Source organism: Brachycentrus maculatus, unplaced genomic scaffold (assembly GCF_059751285.1).
Source record: "Brachycentrus maculatus isolate JH-2025_06_01 unplaced genomic scaffold, ASM5975128v1 h1tg000223l, whole genome shotgun sequence".
Classification (NCBI taxonomy): Eukaryota; Metazoa; Arthropoda; class Insecta; order Trichoptera; family Brachycentridae; genus Brachycentrus; species Brachycentrus maculatus.
In genome coordinates, this window is record NW_028280974.1 from 86,915 (window position 1) to 113,709 (window position 26,795).

Here is a 26,795-nt window from a genome sequence, read left to right on the forward strand (position 1 = left end):
GCGGGTAAATATTAAGTTAAAAATATGCCACTTTTGCTGGGATATAGTACATTTTCTGGGCATTCCGAAAACATGCACAACTGAAAATTGACAATTTCGATTTATGACGTTCTTGAAAGGAGTGAGCGATATTTATAAATGTTTAGAAATTGTATTATGTTGTACTTAAAAATTAAACTATATCAAATAAAAAAATAAATAAAAATATCTCAAGCAGTAAAAAACAAGTGTTTTTCTTTTACAACTAGTAACATAAGATTCATCGCACTTAAAATATTGTTTAATCTTGGATTGTTTTCCTCAGACCGTGGAGAAAGCGCAAGGGATGGAAACAGTCGCGTCGGGAACGCGAGCGGCTGAGGCACCGACACAACATCCACAAGATGAAGTATTGAAGTCCGGCAGCGGAGTAGAGTAGAGAGTAGAGTTGCATCTCAGTACGATAGCGACGGCGGAGCTAAAGCCAAATATGTATTGTGGAAGTGCGGGCTATCGCGACAATCCATGTACCGTAGCCACTTGTAATATATGGATACTTGTACGTAATATGTTTGCGAGGGATTCTCTATTACAGCTAGCTATACACGATGGGCTAAATAATTAGTAATTTTTACTCTAACACTTATTTCCCGGTGATATGTATTTACAATACTCGACTTAAAAAATGAAAAAATCAAAAATGGCGTTGCGTGTTTGATTTTCGCCAATGGCAAAATAAATTCAAGAGTGATTTTTTCTTCTTTTCCTTCTTCTTCTTGGTGTAAGCCTTGTGGCCTATTTTTATCAGAAATTAGCCTCTTCCGATGTTGAAAAAAAATGTAAAAAGGGGTCTCTGCCAAATAAAAAGCTTACTCAAATCAATCATAGATGCTGCCAAGAAGTCACACATGAAACAACATGAGAATCAAATATGAATTTATATTTAGGAGTTAATAAAATCATAAATCAGCCTACGATGGGTCGTATGTAAACCCTGTAAGTACCCAGACATCCGTATACTTCTTCATCTACGTTGAGATGTCAAAATGTAATTTATAAAACCTTTGAGACAATCAAAAGAGCTTTTTTTAAAGCCGCTATTATATCTTCCTCTAAGGGCGTTTGTGCACTACACGGAATTTTACCGTCCGGCACGTCAGTTAGCGTGATAAAACGATGATTGGCTTGGATTGCCTCGTGCTTTTGTCCACCTTTCTTCCGATCGGTGCTCTTGATCGGTGCGTGAAAATGTTTCGCATAAATTCGATCATGCTAAACTGTCATAGTCGCTTTTATTTTTCAAAACCGGACTGCCGGACGGTAAAATTCCGTGTGGTGCACAAGCTAACGAACTGTGTTCTTCTACATATTAATTACTGTGCTAGAATCACCTTGCAAACATATTGGTAATAATCTATGACTGCATTTACAAACAATACAACGTGTCTTGCTGCTTTTTGTGATATTATGCGTTTATGAAACCAAATAACTTTAAGACTCTTTTAATTTATATTATTATATGAAACATAAGTATATTTGATGTATTCCTTAGTTCTCTAGCTTTAGAAATCTCCTCTGATATTTGATGTAGAGGCTTTTTAGCCAATGTACTAACTGGTAATGACGCATACATTACACTCAGAGGCGTGCGTAGGATGGGCCTATAGGCAGAGGTATATATCCAAGGTTCCAAACATGAATTTCTCGCGTTCCATATAGAAACACGACCAGTGCCTACTATGCCTTATCCTTACCCTGATTAAAAACTCTGTGTACGCCACTGATTACACTTGTGGAGGTCCTCACCAAAACATTACATTTCCATTATAAATGATTTTAAGTAATCAGAAATTCCAGTTTGTAAAATTGTTATATGTATTATGGTGCGATTTAATGATTTCATATTGGTTTAGCACAGGACTGGTCACGTTTTGTTGCAACTTTAATTAAAATATCGATAGAATACAGCAAACAGAACAGTTTGCATTAAAGGATTTTTTGTGCAATATTAGAAACTTTTTGGTGAGGACCTCCACATTTGTGTTTTATACCTATTGTATTGTAAAAAACACATTTATCGTTAGTTGGAAAAATTATACACATAATATAATTATCAGATAAATATCACAAATCTTTATGTAAGGTCTTTTTATATTTTCGTATTGTATAAGTTAGTTATATATTAATATTTGATATTTTTTAAGTTTCAGTCACAAATTACATTGTATAAAAGATAGTTTGCATTTCAAATTAAAATTCAAGTTATTTCAAAATTTGCTTCTGAGCCTCAAAGCTTCTGAGCTTCAAAGTGGTGGCCCAGTTCTTTAATCAGTCACTTTCTAAGCATACCTTAAATTTCAAATACATAAGTTTATATTAACTCAAACTTACTCATTACAAATATTTAATTATATTTATATACATATATATATATATATATATATATATATATATATATATATATATATATATATATATATATATATATATATGTATTTATATATTTATATATATATATATATATATATATATATATATATATATATATATATATATATGTATATATATATATTTATATATATATATATATATATATATATATATATATATATATATATATATATATATATATATATATACATATATACATATGTCCGCCTCCGTAGTGTAATGGTCAGCACGCTCGGCTACCGTTCTGGAGGTCCTGGGTTCGATTCCCAGGGGGGGTAAAATAAATATAAGTCATTTTTTCACTGTAATATTTATTTAATATTACCCTGGACTGGTACCTGAAGTGGAGGGCTGATCACCTTTCCTTCATGTGTATACGATCAAAATAACACTGCGTTTATATGAAGCAGTGCCCTATGCACCATTTGGTGCGGATAACGGTTTTTATTTTTATTATTATTATTATTATTATTATTATATATATATATATATATATATATATATATATATATATATATATATATATATATATATATATATAAATATAAGGATGTCCCTAGTTTGATTTTCAGGGGGGTCAAAATAAATAAAAGTGATTTTTCACTCTGATATTGAATTAACCTGTCCAGGATATGTTTCTGCGGACAAAACTGTATCTGGTGAGTGAGTTTTTTAAAAATATAAGTACCTTTTTTTACTTTTTATAATTTTATATCATATTCAATGCTGAAAGCAACTTATTTTCTTGAATATTTTTTTTTAAATCAGTTAACATGATTTATGTAAAAATTGTTCATGTTTTAGTTTTCTTTCATAGTGCATTATGTGATGTATTATCACGCAAACTTTGTTTGAAATAAAATATATTGGGTAAAACAGAAAAATGATCTGCAGTATGGTTTTAGTGTTTTAATACAACGACAGATGGCAGTACGAGTACTACTTTAGAAACAAATGTCACCGGGATTTCATTATAAGCGCGGGCGTTCATGTACGTCCATACTCCTTGAGGAATTTTTTTTTTGGACGACCATGGCCACACTCCCGGTCAGGTTAATATTACCCTGGACTGGTATCTGAAGCAGGGCTTTTCACCTTTTCATGTATTCACTTATCATGATAACGCTGCTTATATATATAGGGTCCGCCATCTAAAGTTTTTTTTTTCAACTAGTGCTTATTTCGTGAATGGTAACACTTAGCTCATGTCTGATTTGACAGATAATTAGTTTTATCCTTCCGCTGAGCGAATATGGTTGTGTATACGCTTGAACAACGCTGGGAAATATTGCGACATTACTTTGAAAATCATGGTAATGTTGCAGAATGTGTGCGAAAATTGCGTACGGTTTTTGGAAGAAGAGAAGCACCGTCAGCTCCGTATGTTCGTTATCTTGTGAAAAAAGTGAAAGAAACTGGCATCCTCATCGATAAACCAAAGCGTGAAAAGCCAAAAACAGTGCGTACACCCGAGAATATCGATGTTGTGGCAGAAAGTGTGCGTGAAGCGCCATCAACATCAATTCACCGTCGTTCTCAACAATTGAACATTTCGGAGACATCATTGAGACGAATTTTGCATAAAGACCTTGGTATGACGCCATACAAAGTCCAATTGGTTCAGGAGTTGAAGCCAACTGACCATCCAATGCGTTTTCGCTTCGCTGAGTGGGCCTGCGATCGACTTACAGAAGATGCCGATTTTGCCAAAAAAATCATCTTTTCGGATGAAGCTCATTTTGATCTTGGCGGGTATGTAAACAAGCAAAATTGTCGTATTTGGGGCACAGAAAACCCGCACGCATACATTGAAAAGCCGGTACACCCAAAACGAGTCACTGTTTGGTGCGGATTTTGGTCCAGAGGCATAATTGGGCCATTTTTCTTTGAAAATGAGCAAGGAGTGGCCGTTACAGTCAATGGCGATCGTTATCGGGCCATGTTGAACGGATTTTTGTTCACAAAAATTGAAGAGGAGGATATTGGCAACATTTGGTTTCAACAGGACGGCGCTACGTGCCACACAGCCGAAGCTACACTCGATGTTTTGCGCCCTGTTTTCAAAAAAAAAAAGTTATTTGGCGGACCCTTTATGATGCAGTACCTACGCACAACTGGATGCGAATAAAAGTTAGGTATATGCAGGGTTTTTTTTAAAACAAAAAAGGTTCCGGAACTCACTTCATGTCAAGCTTTTTACTCAAACAAATTGTATTAAAATAACATTTAAATAAAATTAAAACAACTATTGTTATCATTTTGACATTTCGCTCACTCCTTTCAAGAACGTCATAAATCAAAAAACTAAATTTTTCAAGAGAACGCTTTTAAAGTTTAAAAATATAATACAATGTATTAAAAATAAATATCAAGCCACTTATTGAACTTTTTACTGTGCAACAGATCTTTTTAGGTAAAACCTTAAGGTTTTTTCTCCTTTTGAAAAATATTTAATTTATTTAAAAAAATAATTAAACAATACCTTTTCTTCAAAATGCAAAAATAACATTTTCAGCTCTGTAGCGGGTAAATAATAAGTTAAAAATATGCCTCTTTTGCTGGGATATAGTACATTTTCTGGGCATTTCGAAAACATGCACAACTGAAAATTTACGATTTTTTATTTATGACGTTCTTGAAAGGAGTGAGCGATTTGTAGATTTTTAGATTGTAATTACGTAAGCTCAAACATTATTTGACCGAATTGAGTTCAGAAATTTTAAAAATATATCATCTGTGAAAAAAAGTGCCGGAACGCTTTTCCACCGCGTTACATGGAAGAAAAATCCCTTGGTGTATACATATATAAAACAGCATAATTTATAATAGGATAAATTTATAAGAATATTGTTGGTAAGTGTGAAGAATATAAATTTTATTAATTGATTCGGCAGTCACTTTGCGGTAAAATCTATCCATTTTTAATAAATGTTTTACTTAGTTAATACCACTATTTCTTAAAATCTACTGTGACATCTACTGTGAAATAAAAATAAAAATTAAATTAATAATTAAAAATAAGAAACAGCTACTACCCCCTCTTCAACCTTTAACGTCCCAAGGACCCAACTCTAAAATTTAGAATTAGCTTCACATACGGTGTTAAATGATGCGGAATGCATCGAAACACGTGTCACAGTAGATTTTAAGAAATAGTGGTATTTACTAAGTAAAACATTAATTTAAAAAAATATATAAATTTTGATTATAATAGCTGTTGACCATTATTTAATTAAATATATGACTTTCTTAAAAAGATTGCTGTTTGCAATTTGATTCGCTATATATCGGTGTAATATTATATTTAAGAAATTAATTTTAATTATATGTATGTATTTATTAAAATTTTGTAAATATTGTGTTATAATTAATTCAAGTACATCGTTGTTCGACGTCCAATGGTAGAGAAGTATTAAATTAGTAATATTGAAATAAGCATAATGACTTTGTCACAAATTTCTCGGCTAATCCGAATTTTTGAAATCCGAACAGGCCACAGCCTCAATAAGTTCGGATTTCCGGTGTTCCATTGTAGCTCTTTCTCTTGTATTCCATTTTTCATCCAATTATTTTACTAAACAAAACAGTATATACAAAATGCGAGGCATAAAATACATTAACTTTCAATGGCATTTTAAACAATTTAGTATTGACAGCATTACTAAATATATTTTTTCTCAGTATTGCGTTGTCTTGAAAAGACTCCATATTAGTAGAGTTCAACTTATACAAATACAGTTTTGCGATTCTGATTTTTTTTTAGATGGGAATTGCATTTATTATTTAACTGGATTATTATATACAAGGTTTATAGATAGTTTAGTAGATTTTTGTTTCTTCTAACTAAATAATGATGTTATATTTAAATGAACAAGAGGGATAATCTAGGTTGGTTTAATTAGGGACTTCTCAGCATTTACTCATTGCTAGGAGGACACCATGTAAAACTCCTCAGGAGACGGCGAGCTGTTAACTGTCATCAATAGACCTTCTGTTCCACTAGAAGAGGGTTCGGCATTTTGTATTTTGTGTCGGTTTATGGTACCAATGTCCTTCACTAATTTTATCATGCACGATACCACCTCTCGTGATAGTTCCTTATGAACTGTCATGGATATGCAATCCTGATTGTACAATTATGCAAAATGTCGTGAAATAACTCTTTATTTTATGATTTATTTCATTTTTCATTCGTTATGAGAGGTTCCACTACTTCTATTCCTTCCTTTCTACCTGTTCCTTTTTCATCTCTTTTCGAATATAACAATAATGTCCCTGACAATGTCCTTCGATCATGTCACCTGTATCCCATCAAATATTCCTCTCCTGTATCAATGAATCTGTAGTGCTGGACTGATGACCTTGCCTTTAAATAATCACCCAGCGTTGATTCAATATCGTGCTATTTATACAAGTTGAGTTCAAATATCTATTCATTAAAAATGTAATGAGGAATAGTGCTTCTCCGACTTTTTTCTTATCTATTTTTACCACCAAAATCAGAAATGCATAAGTCAAGGAAACAAAATCTCAATAACGCTCTGGAAAGTGACCGAGTTGATCCATGTAATTTTAACTCAAGCTAATTTAAATGGTTAGAAAAATCAGCAAGTTTTGTTCATTTGTTTCTCAAATTGTAGTATAATATTCTTCAAACAGTGTACTTTTAGGTTCAAAACTGTTTTCTGAAACTAAAACCGTGACTCGTAAACAAGTAAAGCATTTATTCATGGCAACACTTTTCAATATAAGAAATAAAGATGCATTTGTGAATTTCCGTAGTAAATATGCTTACAATATTGTGTGTTTTTTATATTATTCTTTTTTCCTTTTGGACTAATTTATTTATTTAATAATAACATGAAATTTAGTGTAATTGTCAATTTTTTTATCAAAAGGGAGCAGTACAGAAGTCGTTGCATTAATTATATCTGATTGAAGTATCAAATGAATGTTTAACATTTTAAAATAAGCAAATGAGATGTGTTTTAACTATATTATGTCATTCTTGTGTAAATAACTACTAATAAATAATTAGAAATAATAAAACATTTATATTGTTTCAATTAATGTGACCTATGTAGTTTGACCTATGTTTATTACTAAAATGCTTCCGTAATGTAGTGGTCACCACATTTGGCTACCATGCTGGAGGTCCCGGGCTTGATTCTTAGGGGTGTCAAAATAAATTCAAGTGATTTTTCATCCAAAAATTGTATAATATTACCCTGGACTTGTACCTGAAGCGCAGAGCTGATCACCTTTGCTTCGTGTAATATACAATGAAATTAAAATTCTATCAATTTCATGCAGTGCCCTATGCACCATTTTGTGTGAGAATAAGAGTTGTTTAAATCATTTATAAATAAACATTTACTTTTCTAACACTCTCCTTATCATTCATCCTTTACTTTGTGTAATACCACTATGGTTATTATGATAAGGAGAGTGTTATATTACCATACCACAAAGTTATCAATGCTTTGAATATACAAAATATTTTTTTATTTTTTAATGAATTGGCACACCCTCGCTGAATATGTAACTCATTGAGCTCTAGTACCCACTCGGAGTGTTGTAGCAAAAAGACGAATTTTATTATTTGAGGTTAGTTTCTCACTGCTAACAAAAATCGGTAAATATGTTGAATTTTCTTGAAAGTAAAATACACATGCTGCCAGTGTCATTCGCATATATTTTCCGTATTTTTGATCTGACTGCGCTTTTTGTCGAGTTCGTACTTTCTATATGTTTTTAAAAGTGACCACTATTTTCTAATCATCTGGCAACCCTATTTCGAACTTTTTTTTCTTTAAAATCTCCTTTTGTATGTCACACTTCTTGCGCGCACAAATAATTATCATTATTTGATAACTACGTTTGTGTGATATTGTGAGCAAACATCACTATCCACAATTCGCTCACTCCTTTCAAGAACGTCATAAATCAAAATACTTGATTTTTCAGGAGAACATTTTTAAAGTTTAAAAATATAATAGAATGTATTAAAAATAAATATCAAGCCACTTATTAAACTTTTTACTGTGCAACATATTATTTTAGGTAAAACCTGAAGGTTTTTTCTCCATTTGAAAATTATTTAATATATTTTAAAAAAATAATTAAACAATACCTTTTTTTCAAAATGCAAAAACAACACTTTTTGCCCTGTAGCGGGTAAATATTAAGTTAAAAATATGCCTATTTTGGTGGGATATAGTACATTTTCTGGGCATTCCGAAAACATTCACAACTGAAAATTGACGATTTTTGATTTATGACGTTCTTGAAAGGAGTGAGCGAATTATCCAGGAACACAAACGTCATTCGCACCAGTGCACAGATGTTATTTCAATCAATAAACAAGTGAATTTTCTAAGAAAACGCCAGGTGTGATAAATAAAAACATAATTTCCCAGAAAATAATGCTGTCAGCTCATCACATTGATATTATTTGTCAAGCAGATGAATATGACAGTAAGGAATTTAATCGACATATTAATTTCAACTCTTTTTCTCTGAAAGAAATGTCATTTTAAAATTGATTTATATCATATTAGACATTGATTCTTCTTTACGTGTCGTGTGTGGTCTCCCCGACGTCGACTGTCACTTGTGAGAACATGTCCCTTTGGGCAATCCGAAACAGGTCCTCGACGCTCCGTACTCATAATATACATAATAAACACGAGTGGACAGGAGTCCACTCGTGTATATTATGAAGCCAAGACATCCACCTTCTTCCGAAACCTCTTCGGCCCTCGATCTTACACTTAATGATCAGTTTCAGTAGCTTGTACTTTTCTCTTCTGAGCTCATATCCCAAACAGGACACTTTAACCTCTTGTGTGATTTTCCCGAATACAATTCGGGCAGGTATTTTACTGTAATGCCTCCGTAGTGTAATGGTCAGCACGCTCGGCTACCGTACTGGAGGTCCCAGGGAGGGTCAAATAAATATAAGTGATTTTTTCACTCTGATATTTATTCAATATTACCCTGGACTGGTATCTGAAGCGGAGGGCTGATCACCTTTCCTTCATGTTAATGATCAAGATAACACTGCGTTTATATGATGCGGTGCCCTATGGACCATTGGGGTGCGGATAAGGGTTTGAATTAATGAATTTTGCTGATACAGTGATTTGCTCGAATCCAGTTCGGGCACATCGTACACGAAACTTTTTATAGTGATTTGCCTGAATCCAGCTCGGGTCATTCCCCCACCAGTTTAGATATATCCATTCTTCCTTTTTTTATTTTCCTAATATTGTTTATTTATGTTTTATACTGATTAATTATATTTCAAAATATGATAAAAAAAAAACATAAAAGTGAAAAAAAAGGGTGGCTTTTTTTGACGCACTTTTTTCCAAGAGGTTGACCACAGAAGCGGTTAATATTCGATATTAGTTCCCTACTCGCTCTGGCTCTTTGGAGAACTCTGGCATTGCTGACCATGTCTGTCCAGGGTATCCGAAGCATTCTTCGTTGCTTCCACATCTCAAATGTCTTCAAAGACATTGATTCCGTGGCACATATCGCTCACTCCTTTCAACAACGTCAGATATAAAAAAATCTTGATTTTCAGGAGATCGTTTTCAAAGTTTAAAAATATAATAAAATGTGTTGAAAATAAATAGCATGCCACTTATTGAACTTTTTACTGTGCAACAGATCTTTTTAGGTAAAACCTGAATGTTTTTTCTCCATTTGAAAAATATTTAGTATATTTTAAAAAATAATTCCTTTTCTTCAAAATGCAAAAACAACACTTTCTGTCCTGTAGCGGGTAAATATTAAGTTACAAATATACCGCTTTTGCTGGGATATAGTACATTTTCTGGGCATTCTGAAAACATGCATAACCGATTTTTGATATGTGACGTTGAAGGAGTGAGCGATATATCATGACACAAATTGTAATTCGCTCTGGAGGTGATTTCTTACAAAATGACGCTGCATACGTTGGCCATTATTTATTTTATTCCATTTGCGCCCATAAACAGAATCGTTTTATTATTCTCAGGGTGTTTATTATTTATTAATTCATTTTTCGATCATTATATAGCGCCGTTTTCGTAAAATACTACTTCGAGAGCGCCTTACCTTAAATTGATTTACCAGTTATTTAAGAGTGTACTCGCAATCAAAGAATTCAGCAGGTGACGTGTATTTACAGACGCGTATACAAAAAAATTGTTGTAATATATTTTGAAATTTGTTTTTTTAGGATACTTTTTTTTAACTCTTTACCTTTCAATGACTCATTTTTTTCAAAATCATATATTTATTTCGAAGAAAAACTTTTTTTAAATAAAAAAAACGGTATATTAACAAAAAAAACAATTACTTTAAATGTTACCTGGGTTTAAAGAAAATTGAGTTGCGGTCTATTCAATTGGTCTGGGTGTTTGTGATACGATGTTCACACTGATATGACCTATCCTTACTATCCTGCCTGCAAGCAAGCCTCTAAAAGTAGAGGTTATTCCTTTTTTAACTGATTACTGTGCCTCGGATTGTTTACTTTTTAAAATAAAATATATCCCTTGACCATTTATTAAAGACAGTTAAAACTACAGTCAATCATTGGAAATTCCTGAGGTCATCCGGTTATCATTAGAGTCGCCTGTTAATTTAACTTCGGTGAAATACGAGTACACAGTTTTAATGTGTTATTAAATCTCATATTCTTAGAACACAGTAATTTTATAATAAACCGAATTATTTCTTGTAAATTACTGGTAATGCTGGGTATTTGTTTATTTATCGCGATAACGAAATCTCAACACAATATATGTACAGTTAAACCTCGATATAAAGGGCCTCTATTTAACGGGCTTCGGATGCAACGGACAAAAAATCCGGCCGAATGTAAAAAAAATAAAAACGTTCTGTTTATATTATACATGCTGAAATTCAAGCGCCACCGCATGTAAACAATGGATCAATTTTAGGATGTGTTATTATCGGCTAATAAATTAATCTGAAAAATTACAAGACATTCTTACTGAAATCTGTAGAGAAGTCAGGGAGATATTAAGGTTTAAACTTTAGATATTTATATAAAACGAAAAACGGACACCGCTATACGTCATCAAATTTTACGTCATCGGTTGTGTTGTGTGACGTATGCCAAAATGTCTCTGCTTTATAGAGCTATAATAGTAGTAGTGTGGATTGTTTGTTTACCACTACACTACCATTTGTTGTAATATGAACTTGGACCATAGACATCACCAAATAGAGCCGCCAATAATTTAGCAATGTCACTAATATTAAAATAAGTCCATCGTTTCTGTGACGTCATTCATTACCAACTTACGAAAACAACGTTTTTACGAAGGCGAATTTTCCAAAAGAAAATGATGAGTGAAAATATTGATTATATCGGCTGTTGTAAAGACAAAACGAGTTTAATACAATCCTTTATACGTAGATTATGTTAAATTTGATATTCCTCCCGTCTGCAAATGATCCATTTTTAGCGGTCACGATAATCACAAACTATGTCTGAAAACTTCAAAAGTGCAAACAAAACTTGATTTCTTTTTCAAAGCAGGATTACCGAAAGCAAGCGCGTCGACACCAAACAGCAACGTTACTTCACGACGAGTATCCTAAGACAACAAATAGAATTTCGCTTGCATTTTGTTTTGATTATTTATATCCTAAACACAGTGCTCATATTAAATTAAAAACAAAAGTTGTTTGATTGATTTTTAACATATTTTTATGTAACGCACTTTCGGTTGTAACGGACACCCCCATCCCCTCAATTAGTCCGTTATATTTATGCTTTACTGTATTATAATTCACCAGGGCATCGATTACAAATACGGAAGTTAACATTTTAACTACATGTATGAGTGCAGATAAATTTAAATTTACCTACTTCGAGATTTTTATTTCATTAATATAATTTGATTACGACTAATATTGTCAGGAGGTTAGCCATATCTACCTTCCCGAAGGGGTAGGCAGAGAAAATAGAACGCCCCACCAATGTCGTTTTGCAAACAATCTTCGCCTCTTCCAGATTCATGCATCACTGCATTTACACTCGTTCATTATTCAGACTCCTGACCTGACTACAAATATTTGAAATACTCGATAATGTCAAGTTTTCCTCTGTCTTTCTCTGATTCTATTTCCAACTACATTTGCCTTATAATTTTGTCTTGCCTGACTCATTCGTTGCATTTGCTCAAAACATCTCAACATACCATTCTTCATTTTATCGATAATGCTTATCTTATTTTCTTATATCAACATTCGAACAACTATCATACGTCGTTTTGCCGCACATTTTTCTGAGCAATAATGATTTCTTTTTTGATACCCTGAATTGATTTTAATACGAGGAAACTTATCAACCATTTTTTTTAAATATTTTAGTGTCCTTTTTTTACACTGTATTCTGTGGAACGTATTTATCGTGTAAATTGAGTTCTGCATACATTTATGTTTATTTATTTTGTACAGCTTAAAGTATTAACCTTCAGTGGACGGTTAATACCACACAATCCATATATGTTTGTATGTACATATATCAATAATATATCCAGTGGGATTTCCCCATTCTTAATAAGAAACTTATTTCTCAGCGTTTCTCAAACAGCTAAGGTCGCGGTCGTGTGTCGACCGACACGTGGCACCAAATACCCGTGCATACAACACTACATTAGTGCTTTCTTGATCGTTAATTGCGTGAAGGCAAGGCGATAAGTCCTGCGTTTCAGGTTGGTACCTGGATGATAACAATATGTCAATTATACGACATATATGATAAGATTTATTTCTCAATTTAATATCTTTTTGCTATTTAAATTGCTTTGGTTGTTGCTTCCTTTCTTGCAGAATCACAAAGATCATCTGTTTACCTTAAAGAAGAAAGGAGACGAGTAAGGTTGGCCATTTTTACAGTTTTCCCATAATTTTTATCCCATTCTCTTCTTCTTTGGAAACTTATTTCGGTCACAAAACTTAAACATCTGGGGCAAAAATAATTTTATACAATTTCACTTACACAATAGCCTGCTCACATGCAAAACATGGTGTAAAAGTGTTTTGCTATTGGAATAGCGGCGCTAATGGAAATGCCAGTGTTGAGCGAACCGGTGAATCCCACTGGTGTCAGCCGAACCGGAGAATCCCACGGCCGCCACCAACCGGCGTTATTGTGAGTCAGCGTAAATCAAACCGGTGTAAAACGACGATTACTTGCACATATTTTTTGTGGGTGTGCGCTTACTTTTATAATATCTAAATGTTTAAATACTCCGCCTCCGTAGTGTAATGGTCAGCACGCTCGGCTACCGTTCTGGAGGTCCCGGGCTCGATTTCCAAGGGGGGTAAAAATAAATATAAGTGATTTTTTCACTGTAATATTTATTCAATATTACCCTGGACTGGTACCTGAAGCGGAGGGCTGATCACCTTTCCTTCATGTGTAAAACGATCATGATAACACTGCGTTTATAAGACACAGTGCCCTATGCACCATTGGGGTGCAGAAAAGGGTTTTATTATTATTAAATACTGTTTAAAATTCGCCATTTAAATTCCCCCAATGGCACTCTCGAGAATAGATCTCGGCACAAGAGGGTATTTATTTAAACAACAGTTGGCCAGCGATGTATATTGACTTTGTAGCGGGTACAGAGTAAGTAGTTTTTCACGGAGGGTCCGTTGGCAAGTTTTGACTATGAAAAGAGGTCTGTGGGCCAAAAAAGTTTGGGAACCACTGCTTTTGATGATACATTTATGCTGGTAACTCCTGAAGAAATCAGTACCTAGAATAAATACTAAATAACACATGTAATTTTAATTGTTTTGGCAAAATACAGTTAAAATAGGAGGCAACCAAAAACTGGTGGTATAAAAAATAAAACGAAACTCGAAGCGTATTCCCATAATTCTTTTTTTTAACTACCACTGACTTCTGAAGAAATCATCAGCAAACAGAAAAACCGGTTTTCCATCAACTATTATTTTTTGTTACACGTTTCGTGGAAGCGAAATAAAAATCAAAATAATATTTAAACTAATGACGATTATAAATATGTAAGTATTGAAATGATTTTCGAATCGATTTATTAAACAATTCATTGTTATTAATGGTATTTCATGTGTTTTATGCATGAACGCCTTTATTTTGATGTTTGGAATTTAATCGTTTCTTTATTTTCAATCGTTGATGTCGTTAGCAGTAATTAACATAATTACTTATGATAATTATTGACTTATTAATAATATTGATAACCTGAAAGAGATCGTCCTTAGCTCTTCTGCATCATGCAAGGATGCATCATGTAGCTGTTATTCATATATCGCTCACTCCTTTCAAGAACGTCATAAATCAAAAAACTTGATTTTTCAGGAGACCGTTTTTAAAGTTTTAAAATAAAATACAATGTATTAAATAAATATCAAGCCATTTATTGAACTTTTTACTGTGCAACAGAACCTTTTAGGTAAAACCTGAAGGTTTTTTTCTCCATTTGAAAAATATTTAGTATATTTAAAAAAAATAATCAAAAAATACCTTCTCTTCAAAATGCAAAAACAACATTTCTGCCCTGTAGCGGGTAAATATTAAGTTAAAAATATGCCGCTTTTGCTGAGATATAGTACATTTTCTGGGCATTCCGAAAACATGCACAACTGAAAATTGTCGATTTTTGATTTATGACGTTCTTGAAAGGAGTGAGCGATATGTATATTATTTATTTATTTATTTATTTTTTTATTATTAATAATTATTAATATTTAAATTACTCTCATCATTGATAACTGCAGCAAACACAATGACTTAAAGATTTGGCGTTTAATTTGTAGAACTCCATTTTAATTTATGTATTAAATATTAAAATCAAACACCGTTTTTTAGAGTCTACTAAATTGTATTTTATTATTGAAAACAAACAAATAATTGGGAAAATTATGGCATTTTCAATATAATATTATAACTATTATTTAAGTATTACGTATGAGTGATGAAAGAACAGTTTAGTAAATGTATTTAGAAAAAGAAGCAGAGGAAGACCGAGGAAAACTTGGCACAGTCAAGTATGTCAAATACTTGAAAGCGGCCGGGTCGGGAGTCGTAATAATCATCGGGTATGTATGAGGAGATGCATGAATGTGGAAAAGGCGAATAATGTTTGCAAAGACAGAGTGGTGTGGCGTTCAATTCTCTCTGCCTACCCCTGCGGGGAAGCGGCGTGATGGTTAGTTAGTTTTTTTTTACTTAGGTACTTAGAATTGCATGGCTATATAAGGACCCTCAGTCCATTTAATCTTCACATTAGTTTGAAAATGCGTTAACAAAGTGAAACAATTGTCAAAAGTTTTATTTTTAAGTATTTTTAAATAATAAAATACAATTAAGTGGATTGCAAAAATTAATGTTTGCTATTAATATTTTTATATGGACACGATAACGTTGAATTTAAAATTAATGTAAAATTATATCCGTTAGGATCCATTACTATAATGCAATGCACCTCTTTGTTTTTTTTTAATTTCTAAGGAGAGAGTTTATTTTCGAATGAGAGAGCCGGTAGTATATGCGTAAGGTCATAAATTAAGTTAAACATTGCACCACGAAGACAGATAAACAATAATATTGGGCCAAGTCTTCGTTATCGGCATACAAAACAAGTACCTATTGTTCCGAGAAGTCTGACTTGTGTGTTTATTTGAGAAATTTCCCCATCCTTGATTAGCCAGCACTATTATTGTACATTGTTGATGTTTTGATCGTCGCGAAACCGCCATCCCCCCTCACGCCGGATTGTGCATAAATTGGAATCCCATTAGACTAGCGCGATACATCACCGCGGTCGCATTCAGTCGCCCGCAGCCGTCCCGCGAACGTCGGGCTAAGGTTAAATAATAAACCAATCGCACGCAGGTACCTACTGCGAATTATGATGCGGCTATTTGTGTATTAATTTGACAGCCACAAATTGTGAAAAATCGCCCCCGGTGCGCGGCAAACTTCTGTCAACTGAAAATTGACAGCTCCGCCATTTCGGTGTTTTTTTTTCTCTTCTGTTGACATTGCTTTTCTCTCGTTTGTTGTGCCGAATATCGATCTGTAGCTGTCATCTGTTCGCGAGGGGACCGTGAACTCTGCCACGGCATATCGGTGAACTTCTGCCTTGTGCCCGGACCGGCTCGAGAGACGGCCAATATGATAAGGTGAGCTGTTTATTATTTATTGAATAATGCGCGCGGACGGCACGCTGAACGATTCTAATCTCTAATGCAATACGGTGTCCGTGTATAAATAAATGGGAGTGAGTCGCTCGGAGTGTACCGTAACTGTAATCAAATTTATTGGATAATAATTCTCGACACATTCGCTCTTGAAATCGTGGAAATTTTACCGCTTTGAAAAATATACATTGTATAATATTTATCACATTAAATTTACCAAACTACACACCTTACATACTTTTTTTACATTATTTTCGTAAAATTATCTTAAAATATCCGTTAATTATCTCTAAATTATCGCTCAAGTTCATTTCCTTGACCGTTGGTTATTCTCCTCAACCTTGAATTAACTAAGACATACAAATAATACTACGCATTAAAATTATCATTCCGATAATATTTTGTTTTTAAAAACGCCGGTAAATTTTATTTAGGTTTAAACATAATAGAGGAAAAAACAGTTTTTCGTGATTTTTGATTTGCATTTACTCCCGGCATTTTACGCGTATGCAATTTTCACAGCATCTTTCTGTCAAAGCTGCAATAGTGAAGTAACGACCTAATTAGGGATGTGACATCCGATCGACATTAACCCTTTCCCGCGTGAATAATTAAAAAAAATTAATACTCAAAATATTGTAAATTAAGATCCGACTGATAATTTCTTTAGTTATTTAACTGTAATTTAATTATAAAATGTTATTTTCATTCATAAATTACCATGAAATATACAACATTTTGAGTGTGTCCAAATCTGTCGCACAGAAACTCCACAGTCGCAGTTTAATTAAGATATACGCCACTATCGTCTAATACAGTGCTCCGCAACCGGTGTGCCGTGGCACACTGGTGTGCCGCGAACTGGATACAGGTGTGCCGCGGTCAAATTAATGTATTGGATATTTTATAATTATTCATCATATATTCAATACAGAATTAAAAATTAATTTTAATAATTTTGTCTATTTTTCGAAATGTATTAAAAATTATTTCTTATAATAAATTTTTTTAAATGCTCTATATATATATATATATATATTTTTTAGCTTTTGGTGTGCCGCGGAATTTTAGGACGAAGTTTGGTGTGTAGTAGATAAGAAAAGGTTGCGGAGCACTGTTAGACTCTAATATATTTCCATTATTACTTTGGACCCAACTCTAAAATTTTGAATTCGCTTCACATACGGTGTTTGAAAATGTTGCGGAATGCATCGAAACACGTGTCACAGTAGATTTTAAGAAATAGTGGTATTTACTAAGTAAAACTAAAATTTATAAAAAAAAAATTGTATTACATATCGTGTTACTCCGTCCACTTGACTTGCAGACGGGTTCTTGCAATGCCCGAGAATTTGTCTGTGTTCTATGTGTGCCTAGTTAAAAGTATTTGCAGATTAGCTGGACCGGTTTATCGGGTAATATGCAGCAACACTCGCATAAACCTGTTTTATTTCACAAAAAAAACTGCTTAACCGGTATAAAAATCGATTCCGTTGTATCAACGACAATATTTTTTAAATCGTGTGAGATTGATACAATAATTAGTGTGTCCAAATACATGTTCACAAATTGCTCACTCCTTTTAAGAACGTCATAAATCAAAAAACTTGATTTTTCAGGAGAACATTTTTAAAGTTTTAAAATATAATACAATGTATTAAAAATAAATAGCAAAACACTTACCGAACTTTTTACTGTGCAACAGATCTTTTTAGGTAAAACCTGAAGGTTTTTTCTCCATTTAAAAAATATTAAGTTCATTTAAAAAAATAATTAAACAATACCTTTTCTTCAATATGCAAAAACATCACTTTCTGCCCTGTAGCGGGTAAATATTAAGTTAAAAATGGGCCTCTTTTGACGGGATATAGTATATTTTCTGGGCATTCTGAAAACATGCACAACTGAAAATTGACGATTTTTGATTTATGACGTTCTTGAAAGGAGTGAGTACGTACAAAGTAGGCAAAGTACGTACACACATGCTACTAAGTAGTGATTGCTCAATAATAAGCATGCTTTTGTGTTAATTTCCCTTTTCCTCCCTCCCTTCCCTCTTCCAGGTATTTATATTAAATCACAAATCGCTCACTCCTTTCAACAACGTCATATATCGAAAATCGTCAATTTTCAGTTGTGCGTACTTTCGGAATGCCCAGAAAATGCACTATATATATCCCAGCAAAAGCGGCATATTTTTAACTTAATATTTACCCACTACAGGGCAGAAAGTGTTATTTTTGCATTTCGAAGAAAAGGTATTATTTAATATATTTTTTAAATATGCTTAATATTTTTAAAATTGAGAAAAAACATTCAGGTTTTATCTATAAAGATCTGTTGCACAGGAAAAAGTTCAATTTAGCTTGATATATTTTTTAAAAAATATTATATAAATCTTTAAAAACGATCTCCTAAAAAATCAAGTTTTTTGATATCTGACGTTGTTGAAAGAAGTGAGCGAAATGTGAAATTTTGTAACTGGAATGGTACAAATACCTGTTTTTTGTTACTCGTTAATTTAAATGTATTTACGTTACTGTTCTGTTAAATTTCCAAATAAAATAAATAAATAATAAAAATAATAACGAGCACGTTTATCTAGACCTTTAGCCAAAAGATCACATAAGTCATATAGATCTACAGATGTAGATCTTTTGAACAAACGGATCTTACCCACCTTTTATTCGATTCAAATTAACTGAGCCAGTTTGAAGCGAGTGTTTTTGTCTAGAATTTTCACTCATGAATTACAGTAACTTTAAACATAAAGAGTAAATCCACTCACGAAAAGGTATACAGGCTATATTACTTATAAAGTTGAAGCCTCAGTAGGGCCATGATAACAGGTGTTGCATGAGCCGTAGCTAGATTTCACAGTCACTTGGACGTTGGGTAATTTTTTAAAAGATGACGAAGATGTACCGGATAAGGCAGTGCGGAAGCGAATGCTTCCGACGTCACCACGAACGCTACCCAGTATGTACTTATTCAGTACTAATGAATCCGGTTTAAATGTTACAGTAAAACCTGGATATAACGGACTAATTAGGGGGAGAGGGGAAGTCTTTTTTAATTACCTAACGTCCAAGTGACTCTTGAATCTAGCTATGGCTTATGAAACACCGCTTATCATGACCCTTCTCATTCTTCAACTTTTCAAGTTTTATAGCCTATACCCACTCGTGAGTGGATTTACTCTTTATGTTTAAAGTTACTATAATTTCATGTAATTCATGAGTGAAAATTCTAGGCAAAAACACTCGCTATCTCGCTAGAGGAATGAGTTTATACATTTCATTGATTCTAAGTTAGCAGTGAAGTTACTCAGGTGTATGATTTTAATATAATTCTTGATTTTACTTAGGAACTGAATTTACTATGTATTGTATATATAAAACATACTTATAATGTGCCCAAGGATAGGGAAGTCCGTTAAAACCGAAAGTCCGTTATATAAAATTGGTTTTAAAAACATAAATTAATAACAAAAAAAGAGACGATGAACACTACATTTAGACTGTACAGTGGAACCTCTCATAACGAGTAATTCGTATAACGAGCAAAAAAGTTTTTTTAAATTACTCTCTTTACAAGTGACATTTCGAATGAGTTACAGAGAAAGGGCAAGTTCCATGACATTCACTTGTGACCCGGAACTTTCGCACCAGTCAATACAAAAAATGTTTCGCTTAACGAGTAAGATACTGGAACGAATTGTGCTCGTTATGAGAGGTTCCACTGTATAACGAATACAAAACTTAAACAAAATTATTTTTATTGTCTTGGGACGCTCGTGGTGAAGTGACGTTGCTGTTTGCTTTCGGTAATACTGCTTTGAAAAAATGAATCAAGATTTCCTTGCACTTTTGAAGTTTGCTGTTTGTTTTTATTATCAACTTTCTAAAATTACGAAAATACGTTTAATATTTACTGAGCGGATTTTTGTCCATTATATCCGAAGCTCGTTAAATAGAGGTCCATTATATCGAGGTTTTACTGTATATGGTAATCGATTGCATATGGTAAGAAGGGTTGCTGACCGAAGTTCTACATAACGCAAACCAACCGTAATATCATCATTTTTATTTTATTTTTTTAATTCAAAGAATAACCCGCAAAGCGTCTATTTTAGAGGCTTGTCTGCAGGTAGGATAGTAAGGATAGGGAAGGTAAATGTGAAAAATACATCACAAACACCCACACCAATTGAAAGTAAATCTTTCTTGAATTCATTTTGCAACTGGCGGGAAACGAACCCGCGACGCCAGTTTCAGTTGGGTCAGGAGTCGTAATATTCGGCGGGTATGTTTGAGGAGGTGCATGAATGTGGAAGAGGCATCTTTGCCTTGTTTTTTCTTGTGTATTTTTATGTTTGCAAAGACAGAGTAGTGTGGCGGTCTATTCTCTCTGCCTACCCCTTACCCTTATTCACGCCGCTTACCCGCAGGGGTAGGCAGAGAAATTAGAACGCCGCACCACATTCTTCGCCCCTTCCACATTCGTGAATCTCGTCATACATACCCGCCGGTTATTTCTTGACTCCCGATCAGGCCGCTGCAAGTATTTGACCTACCTAGTGCCAAGTTTTCCTCGGTCTTCCTCTGCTTCCTTCTCCAACTTAATTCGAATCATAAATTTGTTTTACCGTTTTTTCCTCACTCATACGTTCCATGTGTCCAAACCATCTCAACACACCTTTCTTACAATAATTTTAGCGATAATTCTTATCTCAGCGTTGCATTGTTTCCTTATTTCACTGTGAAATTAAACACGTTAGAAATGTGTAGTTTTCATTTTATTTCTTTTCTATTTACCCAGACTGAGCCACAGCAACGCGTGGCCCGGTACAGCTAGTTACTTAAATAATTTAGGTCCTTTTGATAGAATTATCAGATCAATCAGATCAATCAGAACCTTAAATCTGGCGGTGTCAAGTCTGCGTAATCGGAGGGCATGTTTGACTAGATGTTTGGATGTGAAGGAGGCGGGAAGTGTATGTCAGGACAGAAGAGTGTGGCGTTCCTAGTTACTTAAATAATTTAGGTCCTTTTGATAGAATTATCAGATCAATCAGATCAATCAGAACCTTAAATCTGGCGGTGTCAAGTCTGTGTAATCGGAGGGCATGTATGACTAGATGTATGGATGTGAAGGAGGCGAGGAGTGTATGTCAGGACAGAAGAGTATGGCGTTCCATCCTCTCTGCCTACCCCTGCGGGGAAACGGCGTGATGGTAGTGGCAGTGATAGAATTCTTTTTGCAACAATACATTTTTACAATGACGATTTCCACGAAACGAATCATTGTCTAATAAATGGATTGTATGGTACAGACAATAATTTTATATACAATACGTATCACACATTTCCAACATTTAACATATTTATTCTATACGACTTACGGTAATTTATGACTGTTCTTTTATTGTGTTAATATGTGACATTAAAATATTCAATTCTCAATACCTTTTATTATTCAAATTTATTTATGTATCACGGATATCTGTACAAATATCTGACAAAATTATATTAATAGTTTAATAACGGCAATGTTATTGACATTTTTCTGGTGGGGGCCATAATAGCGTTTTGCCATGTTAGCTGTTCATCATTTCATCATCACATTATATGTACAATACCGTATCATCGTATTCTTCTTCATCTTTGATGAGATGTCAAAAAATAATATGAAAAATAACTCCTATAATTGGAGATAATCCAGATTTGTGAACAAGTATTTGGACACACTCAAAATGTTGTAAATAATAATAATAATGAGCACGTTTATCTAGACCTTTAGCCAAAAGATCTCAAGTCATATAGATCTACAGATGTAGATCTTTTTGAACAAACGGATCTTACCCACATTTTATTCGATTCAAATTAACTGAGCCAGTTTGAAGCGAGTGTTAGCTGTTCATTTCATCGTCACATATGTACAATACCGTAATGCTATGCAAATTACATAAAATATATTATTAAGTTTAAAACCGTTATATTTTTAACGTTTTTTTGGTGGGAGCCACGATATCGTTCTTCCAAGTTAGCTATTCATCATTTTATCATCACATTAAATGTGCAATATCGTAATGCTATGCAAATTATTAATAATTTAAAAATGATAATATGGTTGTTATTTAATGGTGGGAGCCACAATAGCCTTCTTCCATGTTAGCTATTCATCACAGACTATAAGACGATAAAAAAAGTTAAAATTAAAAAAGTATAGATTTTCCATACAAAAAATATCCCATTTTTTTTTAATAGGCGCGGCTGAACGCATTCTGATTTGAACGCTTGAGATCTAAGCCTTAACACTGGAAATCAAACGACTCGCCGACATAATTGCCAACATCCGGTGTTGAAAGAAATAGTGTAGGGGTGCATGTAATTAAGAATTTATATTTATTTTTTTTTAGTTTTGAAATATATCTATCATATTTCGCTCACTCCTTTTAAGAACGTCATAAATCAAAAATCGTCAATTTTCAGTTGTGCATGTTTTCGGAATGCCCAGAAAATGTACTATATCCCAGCAAAAGAGGCATATTTTTAACGTAATATTTACCCGCTACAGGGCAGAAAATGTTGTTTTTGCATTTTGAAGAAAATGTGTTGTTTAATTATTTTTATAAATAAATTAAATATTTTTCAAATGTAGAAAAAACCTTGAGGTTTTACCTAAAAAGATCTGTTGCACAGTAAAAAGTTCAATAAGTGGCTTGATATTTATTTTTAATACATTGTGTTATATTTTCAAACTTTAAAATCGTTCTCCTGAAAAATCAAGTATTTTGATTTATGACGTTCTTGAAAGGAGTGAGCGATTTGTGTCAATTTATATCATATTGTTTATTAACCTTGACACATATTTGAATAATAGCACAGCTTTACACGACTTACTTTTCGCGGAAACAAATTTGATTTAATGCTTTGTTTCTCTCGTTTCTCTTTAAGTATGTTTGTAACCTCAATTTTTGTAACATTATAACTAATTGTAAGATGTAAATGATTTACTAAATTTCGATGTGTGTATAACTTATTAAAAAAAATACATAATATGAATCGAAAAAAATTGCACCACCCTGAAGGAATCCCTAACATACTGTCAAAAATGTATCTTCAGTGGAACCTCTTATGACGAGCACCTCTCATAACGAGTAATTCGCATAGCGAGCAAAAAAAATTGCGAAAAAGACACTTTTTTGCCAAATTTTGAAGCTTCGGCAAAAAAATGTCTTAAAACAGTTTTCTGGTTAAAAGGGATTGATCATTTGTCATAAATTCATATTTTTATTAACGTTTTTTTTTTCAAATCTAAATTATATTCCCAAGTTTTTACACTCCTTAACAATTTGTCCGCCTCCGTAGTGTAATGGTCAGCACGCTCGGCTACCGTTCTGGAGGTCCCGGGTTCGATTCCCAAGGGGGGTAAAATAAATATAAGTGATTTTTTCACTGTAATATTTATTCAATATTACCATGGACTGGTACCTGAAGCGGAGGGCTGATCACCTTTCCTTCATGTGTAAACGATTAAGATAACACTGCGTTTATATGACACAGTGCCCTATGCACCATTGGGGTGCGGATAAGGGTTTTATTATTTTTTATTATTAACGATTTATAAGTTATTTTATTAGAATAATTTTTTTTTAAATATAAAAAATGGAGTTTCTTTCGGCCTGGAACGCATTATCGTATTTTACATTGATTTGTATGGGAAAAAATGTTTCGCTTAATGAGTGTTTCGCATAAGGAGTAAGATGCTGGAACGAATTAAACTGGTTATGAGAGGTTCCACTGTACTTTTATAAATCATGACGTCAGATCCGACGGATCCGGTATTTCTCGCTACAGTACCGAAAACCGATATATCGGATTTTGGTAACCAAAGTGTTAATTAAAATCTTTTGAGATAAATAAATTCGGATGGCGATTCTATTATTATTAGTTTATGATTAAAATTTGGTCGTTTTTTTATATTTAACGACTTTTGAATAACTGGAATGTCTTGTATCTCTCAACGAGTTTATTGAACTCTTTTCGAACGTCTTTTCTTTGTTTTCTATCACAACTTTTATATAAGTTGTTACGACTTTTGTTTGATATATCACGACTTTTGCTTAATTTATCACTACTTTTATATAAATTGTTACGACTTTTGTTTAATATATCACGACTTTTGCTTAATTTATCACAACTTTTATATAAGTTGTTACGACTTTTGTTTGATATATCACGACTTTTGCTTAATTTATCACAACTTTCGTATAACTTCATATATTTTATTAACATAAATTGTATACATTTATTTAAATCACAATTTTAAACATGCCACCTTGTGTGTCTTGTCGGTGCAGTTCCTTTTGAATATTGAATACATTTTTTATTGTTTTTAACGATTTTAACCTAATATACACACAAAAAAGAGAGAAAAATTAAGAATATAAACATTTTACAATTTTCATAAAATTAACTCTTGATTCTTCTGAACCCATTCCTTCTTATGACTTTTCTTAAATCCATAATAACTTTTGTATAACTTCTTACGACTTTTGCTTAGTTTATTACAACTTTTGTATAACTTCTTACGGTTTTGCTTAATTTATCACAACTTTCCTATAACCTCTTACGAGTTTTCTTAAATCTATAATTGCTTTTGTATAACTTACGACTTTTGCTTAGTTTATTACTACTTTTGTATAACTTCTTTCGGTTTTGCTTAATTTATCACAACTTTTATGTAAGTTGTTACGGCTTTTTCTTAATTTATCACAACTTTCGTATAACTTGTTACGACTTTTGCTTCATTTATTACAACTTTTGTATAACTTGTTACGATACGTATGTACGTTTATATAAATATATATATATATATATATATATATATATATATATATATATATATATATATATATATATATATATATATATATATAATGCCGAAGCTGTTGATAGGTTCGTACACATATAATTCAATAAAAGATGATACGTGGATCCTTATACTCGGACTGCATCAACTCAGACTACACAGTTCGAGGTCACATCTCTCGCTTTGTACTCGGTTATCTAATGTAGCCGTAGGAACCCTGTTCAATGGGTTACTACGTGCAGTAAATATACCGGCGGTGCACAACCGAGCGCTGGTGCCGACCCTAATGCATGGGAGAAAAGCGTGGAGGTAATGCAAGGATGAACGCAGAGTGATTGCGGTCAGATTATAATTTTTTTTTTACTTTTTTTAAATTTCTTAAATTAGCTTATATTACAAGTAATATAAACTTATTTTGCATCATCTACATATATATATATATATATATATATATATATATATATATATATATATATATATATATATATATATATATATATATATATATATATATATATATATATATATATATATATATATATATATATATATATATATATATATATATATATATATATATATATATATATATATATATATATATATACATATATATATATACATATACATATATATATATATATATATATACATATATATATATATATATATATATATATATATATATATATATATATATATATATATATATATATATATATATATATATATATTTATATATATACATATATATATATATACATATATATATATATATATATATATATATATATATATATATATATATATATATATATATATATATATATATATATATACATATATATATATACATATACATATATATATATATATATATATATATATATATATACATATATATATATATATATATATATATATATATATATATATATATATATATATATATATATATATATATATAATATATATATATATATATATATATATATATATATATATATATATATATATATATATATATATATATATATATATATATATATATATATATATATATATATATATATATATATATATATATATATATATATATATATATATATATATATATATATATATATATATATATGTATATATATATATATATATATATATATATATATATATTATATATATATATATATATATATATATATATATATATATATATATATATATATATATATATATATATAAATATCACATTTGTCATA

The 26,795-nt window shown here is 32.0% G+C and overlaps 2 protein-coding genes across 12 annotated transcripts in view; both read left to right on the forward strand.

Annotated features, from left to right (window-relative positions):
* Positions 1-680, forward strand: part of Sulf1 (Extracellular sulfatase Sulf1) — a 70,518-nt gene extending 69,838 nt beyond the window's left edge. Inside the window, exon 16 of one of the 2 annotated variants that reach the window (XM_088264309.1) lies at positions 305-680. In XM_088264309.1, the coding sequence (XP_088120435.1) occupies positions 305-395 (91 nt within the window). In that variant the 3' untranslated portion in view covers positions 396-680. The remainder of the gene's footprint in view (positions 1-304) is intronic. The other variant, XM_088264310.1, reaches the window with a different exon arrangement.
* Positions 681-16,265: 15,585 nt separating this feature from the next.
* Positions 16,266-26,795, forward strand: part of LOC148306828 (inter-alpha-trypsin inhibitor heavy chain H4-like) — a 63,602-nt gene continuing 53,072 nt past the window's right edge. For all 10 annotated transcript variants that reach the window (XM_088264311.1, XM_088264313.1, XM_088264312.1 and 7 more), the window contains exon 1: positions 16,266-16,641. In XM_088264311.1, coding sequence (XP_088120437.1) covers positions 16,634-16,641 — 8 coding nt within the window. In that variant the 5' untranslated portion in view covers positions 16,266-16,633. The remainder of the gene's footprint in view (positions 16,642-26,795) is intronic.